The 18,982-nt window shown below is 39.5% G+C and overlaps 1 protein-coding gene across 3 annotated transcripts; it reads right to left on the bottom strand.

Annotated features, from left to right (window-relative positions):
- Positions 1–493: 493 nt before the first annotated feature.
- Positions 494–9,179, bottom strand: LOC131467364 (ubinuclein-1-like). Of its 3 annotated transcripts, none has more exons than XM_058641223.1 (14): positions 8,751–9,179; positions 7,799–7,900; positions 7,487–7,585; positions 7,191–7,328; positions 6,997–7,085; positions 6,346–6,925; positions 6,199–6,269; positions 5,152–5,281; positions 4,751–4,875; positions 3,534–3,641; positions 3,313–3,456; positions 3,171–3,221; positions 2,500–3,088; positions 494–856 (listed from the first exon to the last, which is right to left on the bottom strand). In XM_058641223.1, exons 1-13 carry the CDS (start codon positions 8,973–8,975, stop codon positions 2,524–2,526), a joined length of 2,427 nt encoding a protein of 808 aa, XP_058497206.1. In that variant the 5' UTR covers positions 8,976–9,179; the 3' UTR covers positions 494–856; positions 2,500–2,523. The 3 variants fall into 3 exon arrangements, with proteins under 3 accessions (XP_058497206.1, XP_058497208.1, XP_058497209.1); XM_058641225.1 differs by having other exon boundaries at positions 4,751–4,872; XM_058641226.1 differs by having other exon boundaries at positions 7,003–7,085.
- Between the last annotated feature and the right edge of the window lie 9,803 nt (positions 9,180–18,982).

Below are 18,982 nucleotides of genomic sequence, written 5' to 3'. Positions count from 1 at the left end.
TCACCCCACAAAGTGAGAGTGAAGTATTGTTTTTAGTGGCTCTGCATGTCTCTGTTTGTTTGTGTTTCCACACTTGCACTTGCCAATATGACCATGAGAGGCCGCCAGAGGCTTGTTGTGTGAATGGGGTGAAGTCTGCCAGTCAACATGTTGTGTAAAAGACAGGGTGGAGTCAGTCTTGCTCTCTCACATTCCACACACCAGCTCTTGCTTCACTGGGATAAAAACGATTAAAATGAATGTTAAATGTCCAAACATACACAAACTTGCTCCATAATAACTACATTTTCTATGTTTATATGATGTTGAAAGTATGTGAAAGAAACATCTGACGGTTTAGATTTAACATTTTAATGTAGAAAATAAAATGTAGGTGTGTCCCACTCTAACTATAATTATGGGGTGAAATCTTTTTTGTGTGTGGCTCAACAATCCTTAAATGTATTTTCAGTTGCTGTAACCTCATTAACACAACCAAGCTAGAAAGAGTTGATACAGCCTTTAAACTCTATTATTTATTTCTTCCAAATAGACCTTTTACATTAGAAAAAAAAAAACCAAAAACATTTCCAGTACATATTATTATCATCATCATTATTATAATAGGGTTATTACCACATTCAGTTGTCAAACTGTGGGTAATGAATTCACCCGACTATTCAAGTATTACTCAAAACTCTTCCAATCTTCCAATCCAATCTCAGATGACTAACCTATCCAAAACAATTAAAAGACAAACAGAAATCTTATTCCGACTGTGGCCAAAGGCGAGCAGGTTTATTAATATTAGCTGGTTATCACGGTTTATTATAATCCAGTCGTGTGTCCAGTCCATCTTCATGTGCAGTGTTCTCATCTAAAAAGAGAAGACAAATACATACGCATCACTTCCCATCCACCACGAGGAAAAAACTGATTTCAGCCACTCAACAGAAGTCTTATGCAACAAAATCTTTGCCTACTTAAATTGATGATATTGAAGGAACATTAAAAACGCAAAATTCTGCATTTTAAGCTTACAGGGACACAGAAGATCCAGGTCTACTGCTGAAGTTTGTTTCACTTATTCTAGGTCATTTGAACAAAGGATTACCAGCACCAACACATTGGATGTTACCAGTGGCGATTTTGGTCTTGAAATTCGCCTGGGGCCAAGCAGGAAAATCTTATAATGCAATCCAGAAACACCACATTACTCTCATACCCTCATGACAAAAACACAGTAGCAAGTGAGAGAGGGAACACAGCACATTTGACACAAAATTGCAGCTGAATAATGCCATCACACAAACAATGCCAATTTGATGACATATATTATCATATCAATAGCACCACCAAATGGCTGTGTTCAAAATCTCACAAGATCAAATACTCAAGATCGAAAAAACAATGTGAAAACAGCGCACACCCCATTTGCAAAGCCACCACAGACGTATCGCCAGGTACACACTACAGAAATTCCACTATAATTCAAACATGTAAACTACATTATCAATTACAAGTTAAAATAAAAATAAATTAGACTGACCGCTCACTTCTTGAAGAGGAATGACGCTCTGCGGACCTTCATGTGCACAAACCAGTGCCCGCCCTTGCTTCAAATCAACCAATGAGAATCGCTCTGGGTCCCTGAACTTCTGGCCCCACTGCTGAAACTGAAGCGTGCTCTGTACACGCGCAGCAGTTCTGAAGTACACAACACTGCAGGGAGGATATCACGGCCGGGCCCCACCGACCAGAAACAGAGGACGCGCAGCATCCGGCACAACCAACTATTCACATACAACTACACGATGTGTCTCCATTTACCACCTCACAACTAAATCTGTAGCCCGATGGGAGGCAGGGCACTGTAAAAAGAAAAAAAACTCCCATTGAAAACTGCCTAGACTGGTTGGGGTGAAAGGCAAAATGGGGGACAGAGGTGAGGTAGAGATAGAGAGTTATCAGTTTTGAAGTTATCAGTTTAGACAAGACAGATTACGACACAGTTCAAAAGAGAGCAGGGGCTCAGGTTTGAAAACGAGTGCATCTGCCCATGTTCAACTGATGTGGACGATCAGGTCAGAGAGCGACGGTCCAATAACCTAACAAGTACTTTCACAACTTGTGGATGAAACTCACAATCCTGCCAACTGTAGCTCTAAGGCCACTTTGTCAAACAGGGGGCGAGGAGTTTGAAAGACAAAGACCATCTTGGATGCATTATGGTGAATCCAAAATCCTGTGATTTTGCTCAAAGTGTATTAGGAAATAAAATGTAATTTCTGCATTGTCTCTTTAAGGCCCATTTTTACTAAATTTTTGTCTGTTTTACTTTCGTCCCTCCAAATCATCATCTCAGTCACTATCCTTCATACGTCTGTGGGTCTTTTACGTACAGGTATAGAGGTTAAACAATGCAGTGCCAATTGCCAAGTTACAGGCAGAAACAAACATGGCTACAATTGACAAGGTTATTAACTCACAAGGTGATTGAAAATTTCTAAGAAAACTTACTGTAGGTAACTGGCGTCAGAAGGATCATGGTATGATGATGACAGAATCGTCAGACATTCTCTGCACTTGCTCAGCCTCCAAATTCTTGGCGAAGTCTCCCGTCTGCAAGAGCTGAGGCAAAACCGACTGACACACCCTGAACTCCGGGAAGCCTACTGGGCTGGATTGAGGAGGGGGAGGAGGACTTTTCATGTTCACCCCAAAACTATTCCAGTGCTGACCTGAAAGTTTGTATTTGATGATGGCCGCTGCGAGGATCTCCTGGGGAACCATGAGAGGTTGCCCTCGAGCCAACGCTTGATCAGCGAGAAGCTCTAGAGGCGAGTGAGACGGAGCAGCTGAGGCACTGAGTGAAGGTTGTGTAGAAATAGGTGTGGAAGCAGCAGCAGCAGCAGCAACTGTTGCCCCTTCATTTTTTTTCGGGGGAGCAGCAGCTTCCTTCGTCGTAGCATCAGGTGGAATAAACATGGAAATACTTGAGCCTTCAACTATGTCATTAGTTTTCTGGGGGACTTGTACTTCTAGAGGTGGAGCCCCTGATGTACCAATGGTGGAGGACTGCTTCTTATCTTGTTTGGCCTTCTTTCCTCTGGGCACACAGAGACAGACGGTTTCAATTTCATACCAAAATAAAACCCGTAGACATGAAATCCTCTGATTTTTGTACTTACGGCAGCGAAGCAAAGGAGCCTAATAGCTTCCTGCTCTCTCGCATCAGTGTCCTAACACAAAGTGTAAAGCAAAGGCAGGTCTTCATGTAGAACAAGATGAAAAAAACAAATACATTTCATGCCCTACTAGTATCTTGCACACCTGGACAGCATCCAACCCTTGGGCCACAGAGGTTTCACCTCACTGTCCAGCAGGGTCTTCAGGTACTCCTCTACCTCCTGACTCTCGCTCCTTTCCTTCTCATATTTGTCCATTTTTGCCCTCAGCACATCACACAGACACTCTCTACATTAGAGGGAGAGGAAAAATAATGTTATTAAATAGTTTTATACCTCAAGTTGATCCGTTATAATGTATCTGACCTGATCTCCTCATTCCATCTGAACACCTTCTTGGGACCTCCTCTTGTCACACCTTTCTCCTCCACATTGTCCTCACTCGGTTTGCCCTCAGTGGCCTCCTCTGTCGCCCTGACATGAACACAGGAACAGAGGTCATCTCCACCACGAATGTTATGTTTCCACCGTTATCTATTTCAGGCTTTGTTTGTCAGCAGGATTGTGAAAATACTACTTGGAAAAAATGATTTCTAACAAACTTGATAAAGGGATGATGTCTGGGAAGCGTCCATTACATTTTTGTGAAGACTCGGATTAGGATTATTAAGGAATAACTTTTCACTTTACCATGTTATGACAAATCAATGATTTAGATCACTTTTGGTGCTTTATCTTTTGACTTTCTACTATACGGAATCATGTAATGACTTCCGAAAAGATACAGATCTACACTAAAAATAAATAAATCAGAATAAGTGTTGAGAAAGTGACATCCATAATATTCAAACAAACGGGATCTTCCTCACATCTTCAAATCGACATACTATAGTCTGTCCTAAAACAAGAATCTCCCCTCTCCAGTGTCGAGTACTGTACATCCAGGATTTCTTATTTTTCTATAGTAAAATGACTGAACACCAGCCGTTCAGATCTACATGCCAACTACAAGTGTTTCTTCCCGTAATGCCTTTAGCATTGATTCCCTTAACCACATTGTGCTTAATGTAGAGCTGCAACTAACGATTACTCGATTAATTGAGAAAATAAAATGTCAGAAAAGGTTAAGAAATGTTGATCAGTGTTTGTCAAACCTGGAAATGACGTTTTAAAAGATTCTTGTTTTGTCCACAAACCACTTTTAATGATTTCTCTGTTATATGGAGCAAATAAATTAATTTCTTAACATTTAAGAAGCTAAAATTTTTTTGTTTTAATCATGAAAAAAGTTTCAAACTGATCAATAAATAATTGATTAATCGAGTAATTGTTTCAGCTCTAGTTAAATGTGAACGGTGAGGGTCAGCTGAATCTCATCTCCACGTTATTATCATGTCATTCATTCACATGCAAAGGCCTTAAAATACAGTTTAAAATAGTTTAAAATACAAAGGTCTGCCATGAGATGCTATAGCAGTCAGCAGCTGCCAAATGTTTTTTGTTCAAAAAGGGTTCAAATAATTCGAATAACATGATATTTGCTGTGATCCACCATCACATAAGATACATGCCAATGAACTTACTTTGAAGCTTTCAGTTGTTCATATGCTTGACAGTTTGCTTGGTAACACGCTATCTGTTCAGGCATCGCTTTACCGATGGCCTCGCTTAGTTTCTGTACGGAATCCTCCATATCCGGGGGCTCCTCCTTGTCAATGTAAGATTTAAAATGTTAAAGTCACATACTTAAACACATATACACACACACATACACACACATATGTATATATATATATATATATATATATACACATATGTATGTATGTATGTATGTATATATATGTATATATATATATATATATATATATATATATATATATACACACATATATACACACACACATATACATACACATACATACATACATACATATATATACACATACACACACACAAACACAACTCAAACAATCAGCACACTGACCATGCGAGTGAGCAGAAGCTTCTTGATGCGTTTGAGGAGCGTATCTCTGCTACAGGGCAGGAAAGACGACAGATGTGTGTAGAGCTTGGAGCGCAGCGGGCCGCCCTGCTCCCGACACTGCAACTCAATACTGGAGGGAGGTGAAAGAGGGGGACATGATGCTTAAAGCAACGTAACTCAAAGTCTTATTGTCGACCAGTTTGTCAGATTTACGGATGGAGTTGAAGTGTAATATGTGTATATGTGATTTGATCTCCTGCTCGACAATTGTTTGAAGTTCCTTCGAGCAGAACGCTGCTGATGGAATCACTAGCTGTGTTTACATGTGCAACATGTCTTCATTATAAAAAGATTGGCTCCATTGTTTACATGGACACAACTAAAATGATGATGATGATGTATCAGATCAGAGTTTTCGGAATTGCCATGTTTATGACATTTTTATTCCAATCAGGCTTTAATTCTGCTTACTTGGGTCCATGTAAACAAGGCAAGTGTCTTACAAAACAAAAAAAAAACAAGGCAAGTGTCTTAAAAAACAAAAAAAAAACAAGGCAAGTGTCTTACAAACAGAAAAACATAATATGACAAATCTAATTCACACCAATAGTCCGTCAGACTCGGTACGACTGGGGACTCGGTTCAATAGACGTTTGCAACATTCAGCTGGTCAGAGTTTGCTTTCACACAAACCAAAACCTCTTCAACAACGTATTCCCCTACTCACCTGAATCCATCTCGCTATCGTTCTACATGAGTATGTTGTGGTTGGTCGTTGTAGTCCGAACCAAAACCTATGTTTTTTAGGCGGACCTTTGGTTGCCCATTCACACCGAGCAAAACAAACTGGACTTTCCGAGTACAAAACGAACTAGGATCCGAAAAAGAAGGATTGGTGTGAATGCATCCCCAAAGGAAGGGTGCCAAACTAAATGGAACGGTTGGGGTTGGTTATTTTTGCATACACAAAAAAGTACCATACTGTACCAAGAGGATGATTAGTCTTGGCTGGAGACAATTACTGCTTTCGGTTGTTGGATTACTCACTCTAACAGGATTGAGTTGATCTCTGGTGTGAAGAACTTGAGTTTCGACTCGCCCTCTGACATTTTGACAGCCTGAAAACAAAAAAAAAAAAACAAACAAACATGCAATTGCAATTTTAGCACATAAAAAAAGCAAAACTCATCTCACCATCATGAGTTTCTTCACAGCCTCTTCTAGTCCTGGGGTGAGGCCCTCTGGTAGAGGAACACACTGATGCGATGAGCAGGAACTGGCTTCCGACTGGGGCTGGGGTTGTTCAGGTTGAATCTTTGGCAAAGAATTAGTCTTTGTGTTTGAAGGTCGGGCTTGAGCATCGTTAGGATTATTTGTTTTGGGTTGAATGAGTTGTGTCTCGGTGGCAGGTTGTGGAACCAATTTTGGTGACAGAGTCTCTTCAGTGGCGTCTAATAAGGAGACCAAATCGATATCAAAATCCACCGTGCTGGCCGCTTGGATGAGAGCGTGGTCGTTGATGGATCCAATTAAACTAAGGAGAGGATCAGTCATCCCAGAGCCTCCGCCGCCAGCTGCATCTGCCGGACACAGAGGGATTGTGGGTACACGAGGGATCCCCGCCACCTTCTGTTTTGCCTTCTCCATTTTCTGTCGTTCCTTCTCCTTCTCTCTTTGAAACTTCTTCAACATGCTTGTGACACTGAGTGTGCCCACGACCCTTTTCTTCTTCTTTCTCTTCATCTCGTCGTTCAGTCCATTGTCAGACAATGTGCTGCAACGTGGAAGAGACTTTAATCAAGCAAAAGTGTCTCAAATAAGAAGTAAAGTTACTTTGAGTATCACCTTAACCTAGCTTCCATGTTGACGTTCTTCTCTTCGTCCTCTTTGCGTTTCTTCTTCAGCTTCTCCTGTCCATCATTGACTTTACGTTTCTAGGCAAGACATTTTTTTACAACACGAAACAACTGTGCAAACACTTTAAATTGAAATGTGAGAGACTGTGTCCATTTCAGTTGACATATTAATAAAATATTTACCTTTGAGAGCTCAAGGATTGTCTCTGTTGTGAAGTTCTCAGTCTCCGAGTCAGACACCTGGCGGAACTGCAGCACGCCAGAGTTGATGTAGAATCCACCAAATTTTGTTGTGATGGCAGCCGGAACAAACTCATCGTACTACAGGGAGCAGCCGAAAACATTGTTACGATTTGTTTTAAAAATCAATAAAAGAAAGCTAAAAAAGAAGTTGAAATTTGAGGACTCAGGAGAACAGAACTGTCCTGGATAACAATGCTATAATGAAAGTATGAAGTAATATATAAACATAGACTTACAGCCTCAGAGTTGTCAATAAAAGAATCTTCATCGTCATAACCATAACCAATATCAATCAGATCCTGAATGCGATCCTTCTTTTTCTCTGCTTTTCCCCCCTATAATGAGAAGATGAAAAACATTGCTTCTCTTTTTTAATGACATGAAAAACAATAGTTTGATGCAAGGTCATTTAAATCGATTCATGTTGTTCTTCTTCTTAAGCTTGACAAGGAAGAATTCCTGGTTGTGTGTGTGTATGTGTATATGTATATATATATATATATATATACACACATATACATATACACACACACATGAGTGATTCTCACATATTTTGCCTCCAGTTTCCTTGTAATGGAAGCAATTTCATCAGTCTCTCTCTTCTCTTCTTCAAACTTGCTCAATGGGACTTTATTGTTCGAGTGCTTGATCTAAAAACAAACAAACAAAAAAAATCATACAAGTTAATCATACATTTCACACTTAAAATACACATTTCTGTGTTCCACAGTCACAACCAAACACCTTCCAGGGAGAGGTTTAAGTGCTACTGTGAAAAACAACAACTTATACATTTAAAAAAAAAAAAAATGTAAAATTAAACTATACAGCAAAAGAAATTAACTTAAAAAAGGTACAATAAGCAGGATTTTATTTGTGTGCATTGATGAATTATTCCATAACGGTCTGGAGAAAGGAGGCTGAAAGCTTATTTCAGAGAAGACAAAGACCAGTTTGGCCCAAACTCTTATATCAAAAGACAAGCTTAAAGTGGTCACTGCATTTGAAGAGGATGAGATACTTTCATCTCGAAGTAATGTAATGCAGACGTGATGATAATAACAAAAGGAGAAACGTTGCAACCATGGTCTAATTTGTCTGTCTCCATTGAAAATAACACATTTGTAAAATGCAAAAGACACTGCGCGTGAATGACACCTGAGGCCTCCTAATTCCCGAGTGGCAACTTTGGAAGTATTGCTGGGAATTGGAATTTTGGGAAAAATACTTGGATATCAATTTCTGGTCTATAAAGCGTACCCAATGTTTCAGGGTCAGAAATAAATGTGTGCTTTTTTTTTGGGGGGGGGGGGGGGCGCTTTTATGCCCCCGCCCTAACCCAGTGTCCCTAGAGATCCTTGCAATGCCCCTGGTCCTAGCAAACACATTTACGCTAATCATAGCTTCGTGATATCAACATTTAAGTCCACCTTTGTGCAAAATTACGACTTAAAATGAAGTCATAATTAAGATTAAGACATGAAAATAATAATGTCCCACCTTGTTCTCGATGAGCTGACTGTAGCTGAACTCTGGAAAACTCTGCTCATCAGCCTCAGATAACGTCAGGACCAGGCGGACCGTGTCGGTATTAGCGGTCCCGTGTGGACGGTTTTCTTCTCCCGGCAGTATACCTGTCCATGATGGACACTTCTGGGTCTGGACAGAGGACGACGGTAGATCACAGGACAAAGTGGTTAACGGAACTCTGCGGGACTCCGCCATTACAGTGGACAACAACGTCGAACCGCTCAGGTTTTGTTTCAACACACACACACGCGCGCGCACGGGTTTAATTAAGTGAAAGCAGGTGCAGGTGTGTTCACCCGAGCCTCTCCACACACGGCCAATCCACTTAAAGAGCGCTGTTGACGATTCTTTTCAAACCACATAACATTAAACAAACACTTTCGTGTTGGTTTTTAAATCGTTAACATAACGTTTAAAAAAAAAAAAAAAAAGTGTTCCGTTAACGAAGTACTGCCCCCTGCTGGCCGCTATAACCAGCACACACTCGTGATGGGAAGTCCGGCTCTTTTCAAAGAGTTGGACCTTTTGGCTCGGTTCCTTTTGAAGAGCCCTCTATTTTAGCCTAATTTAGCAATTATGTATGGTTTGTGTGTTGGTTATTATTTTTTTTAATCAGTTTTTTCATCAAAGCCTTTTTTTTATGCATTTTTTTTAGCACAAACAATACAGTTACTTATTATTTTTTATTTTTTTATTAACATTTTAAATGCACCTTTAAATGAAAAACTGAACACATAACCTGCACCAAACCTAACCTAACCTAACCCTGCACTGAGGTAGCACTGCTGCCTCACAGCAAGAAGGTTGGTTCGAGTCCTGGCCTTGGCCTTTCTGCTTAAGTTTGCATGTTCTCCCCGTGTGCGTTCAGGTTCTCCGGTTTCCACCCACAGTCCAAAAACATTCCCCAGATTTGGGATTAGGTCAATTGGACACTCTGAATTGACCATAGGTGTGAGAGTGTGAGTGGATGGTTGTTTGTCTCTATGTGTCCCTGTGATGGACTGACAATCTGTCCAGGGTTTGACCCTGCCTTTCGCCCTATGTCAGCTGAGATGCCACAGCGCCCCCTGCTACCCTCAGCTGGAGGATAAAGCAGTAGAAAATGGATAGATGGATTCAATATCAAATCAACTAGTAGCTTATGTAAAATCAAAAAATATTTGTTTTTTGGCATTGTCTGACTTAAGCAGTGCAGTGGACCGGTTTGCGACACCACTGACTGCAACAGTTTTGGGGCTATTTTGAGTTAGTCTGTGAGTGTTTTCTTATTGGTCTGAAAAAGTTTGAGAAACACTGTTCTAGGGATTAAACCAGGGGTCTCAAACTCAAATGACCTGGGGGCCACTGAGCATTGAGTCTGGTCAGAAGGGGGCCGTTCATGAAGTCCAACTTTTTCGTAGGGATGGGAATCGGTATCGGTCCGATACTGGTCAAAATCACTGGGTCGCATATCAGACGGATAAAAATGTAGAATCAGATACAGTCCAAAAATCCTATATATCACACGCTTCACTGAGCACAGACTGAAAAAAATGTAAATAAAAAAATCAGCAAAAGCATTGTAGCTGAGTCATGTTTGGGCTGTTTATTTCAATATTTGTTACACATTTGTTACAGAATTATGTCTTTGAAATGACTCGGTGCAGATGTGTCAGATCTGTGTGTAACACCTTGTATCAGAATAATTTTCAGAAGTAACTTTAAAGTTTGAAGTAAAGGGTGGAAGATATGAAAAAGATATCAAACATATTGTAATAACAATATTTTTGATGATATTCCACAGAATTTCAAAACAAATCTTGATACGGAACAATATATAGCTGAAAAAAATATCTTTATGATGTAAAAAATTATCTTTTCCTTAAAAAAACAACAGAAATAACTCATGAGAACTTGATATTTAAGTGGTGGGCCACAGGGAATCAGCTGGAGGGCCGTAAGTTTGAGACGCCTGGGTTAAACACTTGTTTAGATATCTAAATCACAATATCAGTGTAAAGACCTGCATGGCACCTTGTCTACCACAAGAGGGCGGTGGACATCCATGAGGAGGAGCAGAAGCCTGTACTGTTAAAGTGAAAATGCTTTGAGAAATCTGAGGGTTGACAGTTTACCTTAGACTCCCTATGAACGCCTCAGCACACATGCAGTATTTGGGCCTTGCAGATTATAAATGAAATAATAATAATAATAATAAAAAATCACATGATCCTCAAAGGCCTGTCTTCACGTCTTGTAATTGAGGGTGTGTACATGTGTCATCGTGTCATCTGAGGTGACAGCCTGACAGCAGAGGGTTCCTGTTGAGGCTTTGGTAAGCAGGGTCACAGAGATAATCAGATCGTCGGCGTCGTGTATGTGTGTATGTGTGTGTGTGTAAAATCCGACTCTTTCACATGTAGCGTCCACTCGGCCTGCGGTGAATTGATTTTGACAATTACAATAACAGGATAATTGCAATCTGTCACCATACATTTGTGTTAGCACGTCACCAAATAACCAATTTGAGCATGAGTCAGTCCCCCGCCCATACACACACACACACACACACACACACACGTCCCCTGATCTGCATAACACACACACACAGACACTGCAGCCCGTTTTGTAATTATAAATGAATTTCACGGTGCCAGGCTTTTAATGCAAATAATATGGATCCTTTTTTTTTTTTTACACCCCTCCTTTCACTAACAGGACCATGTTTGTGTGTGTGTGTGTGTGTGTGGGTGTGAGAAAGAGAGAGAGAGAGTGAAAATGAGAAGGATCAGATTGCAGCCATGCTTTGTTTGAGTAGCCTCCCCTCTCAAATGAGTTAATGGGATGGAAGTTATTTGCCACCATGAGCTTATGATGCGAGGGTGAACAGAAGCGTTGAATCAAAAAAAAAAAAAGAGAGAGGAAAAAAAGCGTCAATAAATGTGCTGGAGACAATGAAGTAAAATACACATGAGCAGGATGAAGACAGACAGATGGAGCCTCTCTGTGTGTGTGTGTGTGTGTGTGTAGTGACAGGGACCCCATCAGTGCAGGATCAGAGTGGGGAAATTGGAGGACAATGGAGAAAGAGGGGTGTGGGGGGGATAATTTAAAGCGATTGGGGAGGCGGCGTCCCAGAGGTGCATAATTCACTCATTCATTAACTCGACCAAACAGGAGCCAATATTAATTAACTCGTTCCTCGTGCTGGGACGCCCTTCAGAAGCTTGTACTTTGTTGTCAATTGGCCACAACAGTTCTTGGAAGAGAAGGCTTTAAAATCAGAGGTGACAGGCCACAGGGTTCGAGGGGGGTGGGGTGGGGGGGGGCGGTTGTTAAATCTGCTGCTATTATAAGTCTAAATGTAGTTTTTTGTTTTTTTTCAAGCTTCTACAAAGAAGTAATGAATAATAATCATTGGTGGAAAAGTCACTTTCTACTTTACGATGATTCTTACTTAGTGCCACATTTCATTATTAGCCCATCATTTATTTAAAAACGTAGTTGCTTTGGAGATAAAGATTTAACACACAGAAAAACAAGTTGCAAACAGGATATCAGATATGCAGTCCAGTATGTTAATGCATCAACAGAAGTAATATTTTATATCAATATAATACATTAAAAAGAGTTTTTCCCCCCTTCATGTCAAAACAGTGGCTTCAGTTCTCTTATCCCACTGTGCTGCATGTACCTCATACAACTTTAACTTTAATATGCATAAGAATACTTTTACTAACAATATAATTTGATATAATATGTATGTATTTTACAACGTTGCTCGACCACATATTCTATTCATGCTACTTACAGTACTTACAAATACGCTTATTTATGTGTTCATATTCTTACACTTGACGTTTAACTGTGCGCTGGAAATTTAGTTATGAAAACATGTGAAAGAAAGTGATGGGAAGTAACTTGTACTAACATTCAAGAGGTATAACTAACTGACAGTTTTGAATAACTTTTATATAAATGTACTTTACAACATGTTGCAGGAGTCACAGGCACACCTAGAATAAATTAAATATCTGCACAATATGGTCAAGAAAATCATATTGCAATTCTGTTCACAGACACTTTGATTGCAAAGTGATTCATAATCGGTATGACCAATCAGTTTTACCACCAATCTGTTTCTTCCTTAAAAACAAATCATGTTTTTTTGAATCCCTGCATTTTTTAATCATACTGCTATTTAGTCGCAGATTTTATATTTATGTATATATAGTATAATAATAAATACACGACCATACACGAGCCAATATTATTTAAGTAATTCCTCGTGCTGAGACATATATAAATATCAACCTTAAGGTTTGTTTATTATACTGTATATATTTATCTTTATGTCTGTATTATTTATCTATATCTCTCAAACGTACCACTGCAACATGGTGGACTGGAATAATTATAAAATTGTTAATGCTGCACAGGTAATAACAAAATAATTGAAATTGTGACAAGGTTTTATATACAGTATATATATGATTATTGTATTATTGTAAAATAAAAAATTTTGATTTTAAATATTCTATTAATTACATTATAACGTAATAAAGTAAAAAAAGTAGTGTGTGCTATGCAGATCAGGGGACATGTATATGTATATATATATATATACATATAAAACTGTGGATATTGTGGATAAGTGTTGGATATTGCATTTGGTTTTATCATGATTTCAATTATTTTGTTATTAACTGTGCAGCACTAAACAATTTTATAATTATACTGGTCCACGAAAGTTTGGTCATACTCTGTAATTATGTATTCACTAATTCTCATATTCAAACATAACAATAATAATATAATTATCTATGTATATTAATGAATCGCTCTAGAACAGACCAAATAACTGCAATAATAAAAACTTACACATATATATATATATAATGAAAGGAAAATCTAGTTATCTTTTGCTTTATTTTGTCTTAATGTGTCTTGTCTCACCGCTTCTTTGCATAAACTCAAGTGTATATAAATAAATGAAACTTGATTTAACACACACGCACACTCACACTACAGGGCCCCTCTCCTCCACAGTGGGGCGCTCCTCCACTGACTGTCTGTCTGTCTCTCTGCTGTCAGGCCCTGCTAACTTTGATTAAGGTTTAAATTGGCTGGATTTAATGAACGTTGCCTAATTAGGCAGGATAACAGCTTTAATTGATAAGTAATTATCTGCCACAAATTGTTATTAATTCTCCGGCTCTGTCTGATAGTGTACTGACTCTAAACCCTCCTCTACTCCCCCGTCCTCACCCCCCCCACACAACCATCACCCCCCCACACAACCACCACCCCCCATCCCTCCTCCCATGTAGCATTTTGTATTTATGTAAACAAGCAGTTGTAAACAATTAGGCATATGTTGGGATGGGATATTCCGGAGGGTATCATTAGGCTGTGCTTGGTGAACTGGCAGTTTATGTGAAATTATTTGCTCTGACTGACTGATATCTCTGAGCATTAAACTGTCCCGTCACTTTGGCCGTGTGCCATCAGCCACATGCTGTCTACAGCCGTAAAATAAATAAAAACACAACACACACAAGCGAGAAACACAGGGACAAGATTGTGTTTGTTTAATTAAGAGAGCTGAACTCTCATTACAGAGGAAAAGAGGCTTTGAGTGCTTGTCCGCTGTTCCACCAATAATACTAAATCTACAATATTGATTAAGGTTCATCATCCACTGTAGTTTGTTTCATTATATAGTTTCAGTCCAAGCTAAATTTGACATAAAGTTTATGGTAGCAATACATTATAATATTTTTCTGATTGTAGAGGCAATCAAATTAATTAGCTTTTAATTTGAATGATATTTGAGGTTGTTTTTTTGCAGCTCCATGGCTCCTTGTGTTTGAGATTTAATGGTTTAATTCCATTTAGAGTTTAAGGTTCTGTATTGTACACAACTGGATATATTTAGCCTCACTTTCCCCATCCAAGTGTATTACCAGCTGTGTTGGACTTAAGGTAGCATAATCACATAAACAGAACCTCCACAGAGACAGTGTTTTAATTGATTTGTCAATTTTGGGCTACTGCACAAGCATGAAGGTATACAATCGCAGACCCCCATGGAAGAGGACCCACTCCCTGTGTAATATACTGTAGTATGAAGAGCTCTGAAATAATGAAAGGTTTTTAATAATCAGGTGATGATCAGGTCTATCCAGCGTCCTACCACGCCCACTGAACCAATTCACCAAGTCCATCACTGATTTAAGACCTAGGACGTGCTGGTGCCAAGTGCAATTATGGACAACTGTGACTAGTACAGAAGTCCAGCAACTGAACACTGCAGCAAACCCAGCAAACAATGGAATCTAGAGTAAGGGCATTCTTCAGCACCCGTCCCGAGGACTCAAAAAATGGCAGGTACTCTGTGCAGCTGCTTGGCGCATAGGTGCAAGTAACCCTCAAGACCCGTTCCCCAACTTGTAGGCATATGGAAGTAACCCTTTTGTCTACAGCGGTAAGGGGAGGTACTTTGCTACCTTCATCATGGGGGTCCTTCTTTGTCTGGTCGCTCACCTAAAGGACTCATTTGCTTTGGAAGACCCTGTACCAGTGCACATATGTACAACTGTGATGAGCACAGAAGTCCAACAATTGAACACTGCTCTGGTTCAGATCGGGTAGGCTGTTCCTTCCAATCACACCCCTCACATTATCATGGCCACATGAGACCTCAGCAAAACAATGGAACCCTGAGTAGGTGCTCTACATCACCCATCCCGAGGACTCCAAAAAAGGCAGGTACTCTGTGCAGCTGCTTGGTGTATAAGTGCAAACAACCATCAAGACCAGTTCCCCCAACCTGTAGGTGTAGGAATCAACCCTTTTGTCTACTGAGGTAAACGCCAATGTATAGGTAGAGGGTTGGAGAGCTACCACTTAGCCCACGCTTGCTCTCCGCCTCTCACCTGGAGCAACTCCAGTATACAATATCTAGTCGGTATCTCTCAGCCTCATGTAAAAGGTTCGGCTCTTTCCCCAGTTCATGTCCCAAAAGCCCATTCAGCAACCAGAGATCCCAATCCACACTGCAATGGACCCCCTTTGGTTTTTCCTGCTGGAGGATGGACCCATGTCTCTGCTGCGAGCTGGACACCACCAGGCCCCATGGACGAAGGCCCAGCCACAAGGCACAGGGCAACAGGCCATTCCCCAGGCCTGGCTCCTTGGGTATCTTCAACATGGGGATCCTTCTTTGTCTGGCCACTCACCTAAAGGACTAATTTGCTTTGGAAGACCCCTATACCAGGGGCTAATTGCCACCAACAACAGCTACATTATCGTTAGGGCACTCAAAGTCGGGGGTATCATACTTATATGTACTGTATGTATATATCATACTTGAATTAATGTATATTTTGCCAGGATGAAAAGATAAACCATTTCGTCTGAGGGCATCTTCAATACTTTCACAAAATCAACAAAAATTGTGACAAATAAATGGGGCAAAATGAAGCTTGTACCTACCTGGACCTTCCAATGGTTTAGGTTTCAGATGTTCCAGCCTAATATTCCTAGTCCTTACATACATTTAAGCCATTAAATAAATATGTTTATATGCTATGAAAAGTGTAATACTGAGTTGATTACTGTCTAATATTGATGTCAGTATCAGCCCCCAAAATCTGTATCAGTCTGTCTCAAAGGGTTAGGAGACATGGGTTATAGTGAGACGAGAAAACAAAACAGCTTTTGTTTCAAAAGGCTTCAGTTCTTTTATTTCAGCGTTCACAGGCCCTTCAGACTCAGATATTCATTAAAGTGATTTAAATGAGATGGGCACGAACTTGCCGCCTAATTAAAACATCTTCCCTCGTTTACAGAGTGGCTTTAAGCTGAGCTCTTTCGGGGGGAGAGGAAGGAGGAGAGGGGGAGGGAGATGGCTTTCTCTTCCTTCATTCTACCCCTCCACTGTTTCTCTCCTACAGCAGATGGTTTTGTTGGGCTCCAGTAGCCATGCAGCCAGTGGCCAAATAGGCAGATCCATTCTTTTTCTCTATGCCCATCAGACCTGGGCATTTGTTCCAATACCCACTTACACACACACACACACACACGCACACCAGAGATGTGAAGACAAGTATTGATAGAGTGCGCCCCTGAAATGTAAAAGCAAACACTTCCAATTCGCAGCATGAAAAATTGGTGTCGCCATTTCTCAAATGATATCATTACTATATCTTGAAAATGTTAATTTGCATAGTGGATATCCCAGCGGGGGGTGTGGGGTGGTGTATGTGTGGAGGGGGGGTTAATTATGTCTATTTCCGTGTGGCTTGTGCCAAGACAACCAAGAAAGAGAAGAAGGTTGAGCAGGAGGAAAAGATAAAGAAAGTAAGAGAGGGTGGGACGGGGAAGTGGGCAGATCCAACTTACTGATAACAATTAAAATAGCATTTTGGGCTCTTTCAAGGACTGAAAAGCTAATTTTTAGTGAAAAGGTGATAAGTCAATTTTTATTGAAATTGAGTTATTGCTCCAGAGGATCAGGTCTGGATCTCATAGAATATTTATCCTTTTTCTATATTATATTATAAATGTTTTGTAATTGTTGGTACGTGTCTTATTAGTGCGTCTTTGTTGGTTTAAATTGGTTTAAATGGACTGCTTTCATTGGACTTCTCTGTTAAAAAGGATGATTAATCTATCAAACAGGGAAGTGAACTGAAGGAAAAACAACTCTAAAAACTCCATTATTGTTTGAATTTCCCCCAAATACTCTTTCTGAGGCACAATTACTCTGATGATTAAGTGAAGTATAGGGGAAAAAAAGTTTTTAATTAGGGAAGGGGCTAAATCGCATTTATCTGGAAATGGCTCCTTTCTTCTCTAAATTATCAAAGCTTCCATTATGTGTCAGGAAAATGATTTGTGGAAAAAACCCCAAACATCAATACATTAAAGCCTTTCACTTTTTAATTGGAATAGCATCTAGTTTTCCGGTGTTAAGGCAGCACAAAGTGCACTGCTGGATCGAAAACCAGCCTCCTAACAATTAATTTAGATTAGACACTTAATTATCAACCAAACGACTAAATAATGACTGACTTCATTTCAGATGGTTAAAAATTAACTTGTGCTCAGTAATTGAGTAATTAACTCTCCTATGCTTCACCTTAGTTTGCTAATTAAAAAATAAATATGACTTGATTCCATTTCTCAGGAGGCATTGTTGAGAGTTTTGTGGGCTCAAAGGAGATTCTTATTCTGAGCAGCAACTCACAAGGCCACAGCTTTATTTACAAGAAGGCAATGACTGATTCTTCTTCAATGTTCTCATGTGTTGTTTCCATGTCCATATGGTGAATGCAAATTGAGTGTCTTAAGATTGATGAGGTGGCAGGTGTTTCTACAGGACAGTGACCTAAGAGAAAGTGCAGTGTATTAACTGATCCCTTCATTTGTGGAAGACCAGGCTGGATGTAGGACTTTATATATTAATTTCAAACTTTGATTTTCTATTTGGCCATATTTAGCTTTTTTCCCTACTTTGGGACCAAAGGCCTTTTTTTTACACAACTGTGCTTTGTTGGTATTAAACTACCAAGGGATTTCCAACCACAGTGTCATTAAACCTTAGAACACAGAGCATTTAGGCTGCTTTTTTCCATTACTATGTTAAAACTTATGTACAGTTGAGGCGATAAGAACGTGAAATAAAGAGTGTCTTATATCCCCTTTTTCAACAAAACCTATAGGCAATCTGATGATACGTTTTTTGTTTCCATTTTCACCAACTATATAAAGACACCTGAAAAAAAATACTCACATTTAAAAAAAAAACAAAAAAATTATTTGGAAATAAGTCACATTTCAAAGTTTGCTTGGCTCGTTTTTATGCAGAAAAATAGAAGAGAAAGTGTCTATTTTGTAGAGCCGCAACTAATGATTATTTTCATAATCGATTAATCTGTCGATTATTTTCTCGATTAATCGAGCAATCGTTTGGTCCATAAAATATCAGAAAATGTTGAAAAATGTCGATCAGTGTTTGTCAATCCTGGAAATGATGATGTTCTCCAATGTATTGTTTTGTCCACAAATGGATGCAGTTTTAATGATTTCTTTGTTTTATGGAGCAAAAGAAACCAGAAAATATTCACATTTAAGAAGCTGAAACAATCAGAAATCTTCTTTTAATGAAAAAAGCTTCAAACCGATTAATCGATGATCAAAATAGTTGATGATTATTT

This window comes from Solea solea, chromosome 10 (assembly GCF_958295425.1).
Source record: "Solea solea chromosome 10, fSolSol10.1, whole genome shotgun sequence".
Taxonomy (NCBI): domain Eukaryota; kingdom Metazoa; phylum Chordata; class Actinopteri; order Pleuronectiformes; family Soleidae; genus Solea; species Solea solea.
This window is presented reverse-complemented; position numbering and strand designations above follow the sequence as displayed.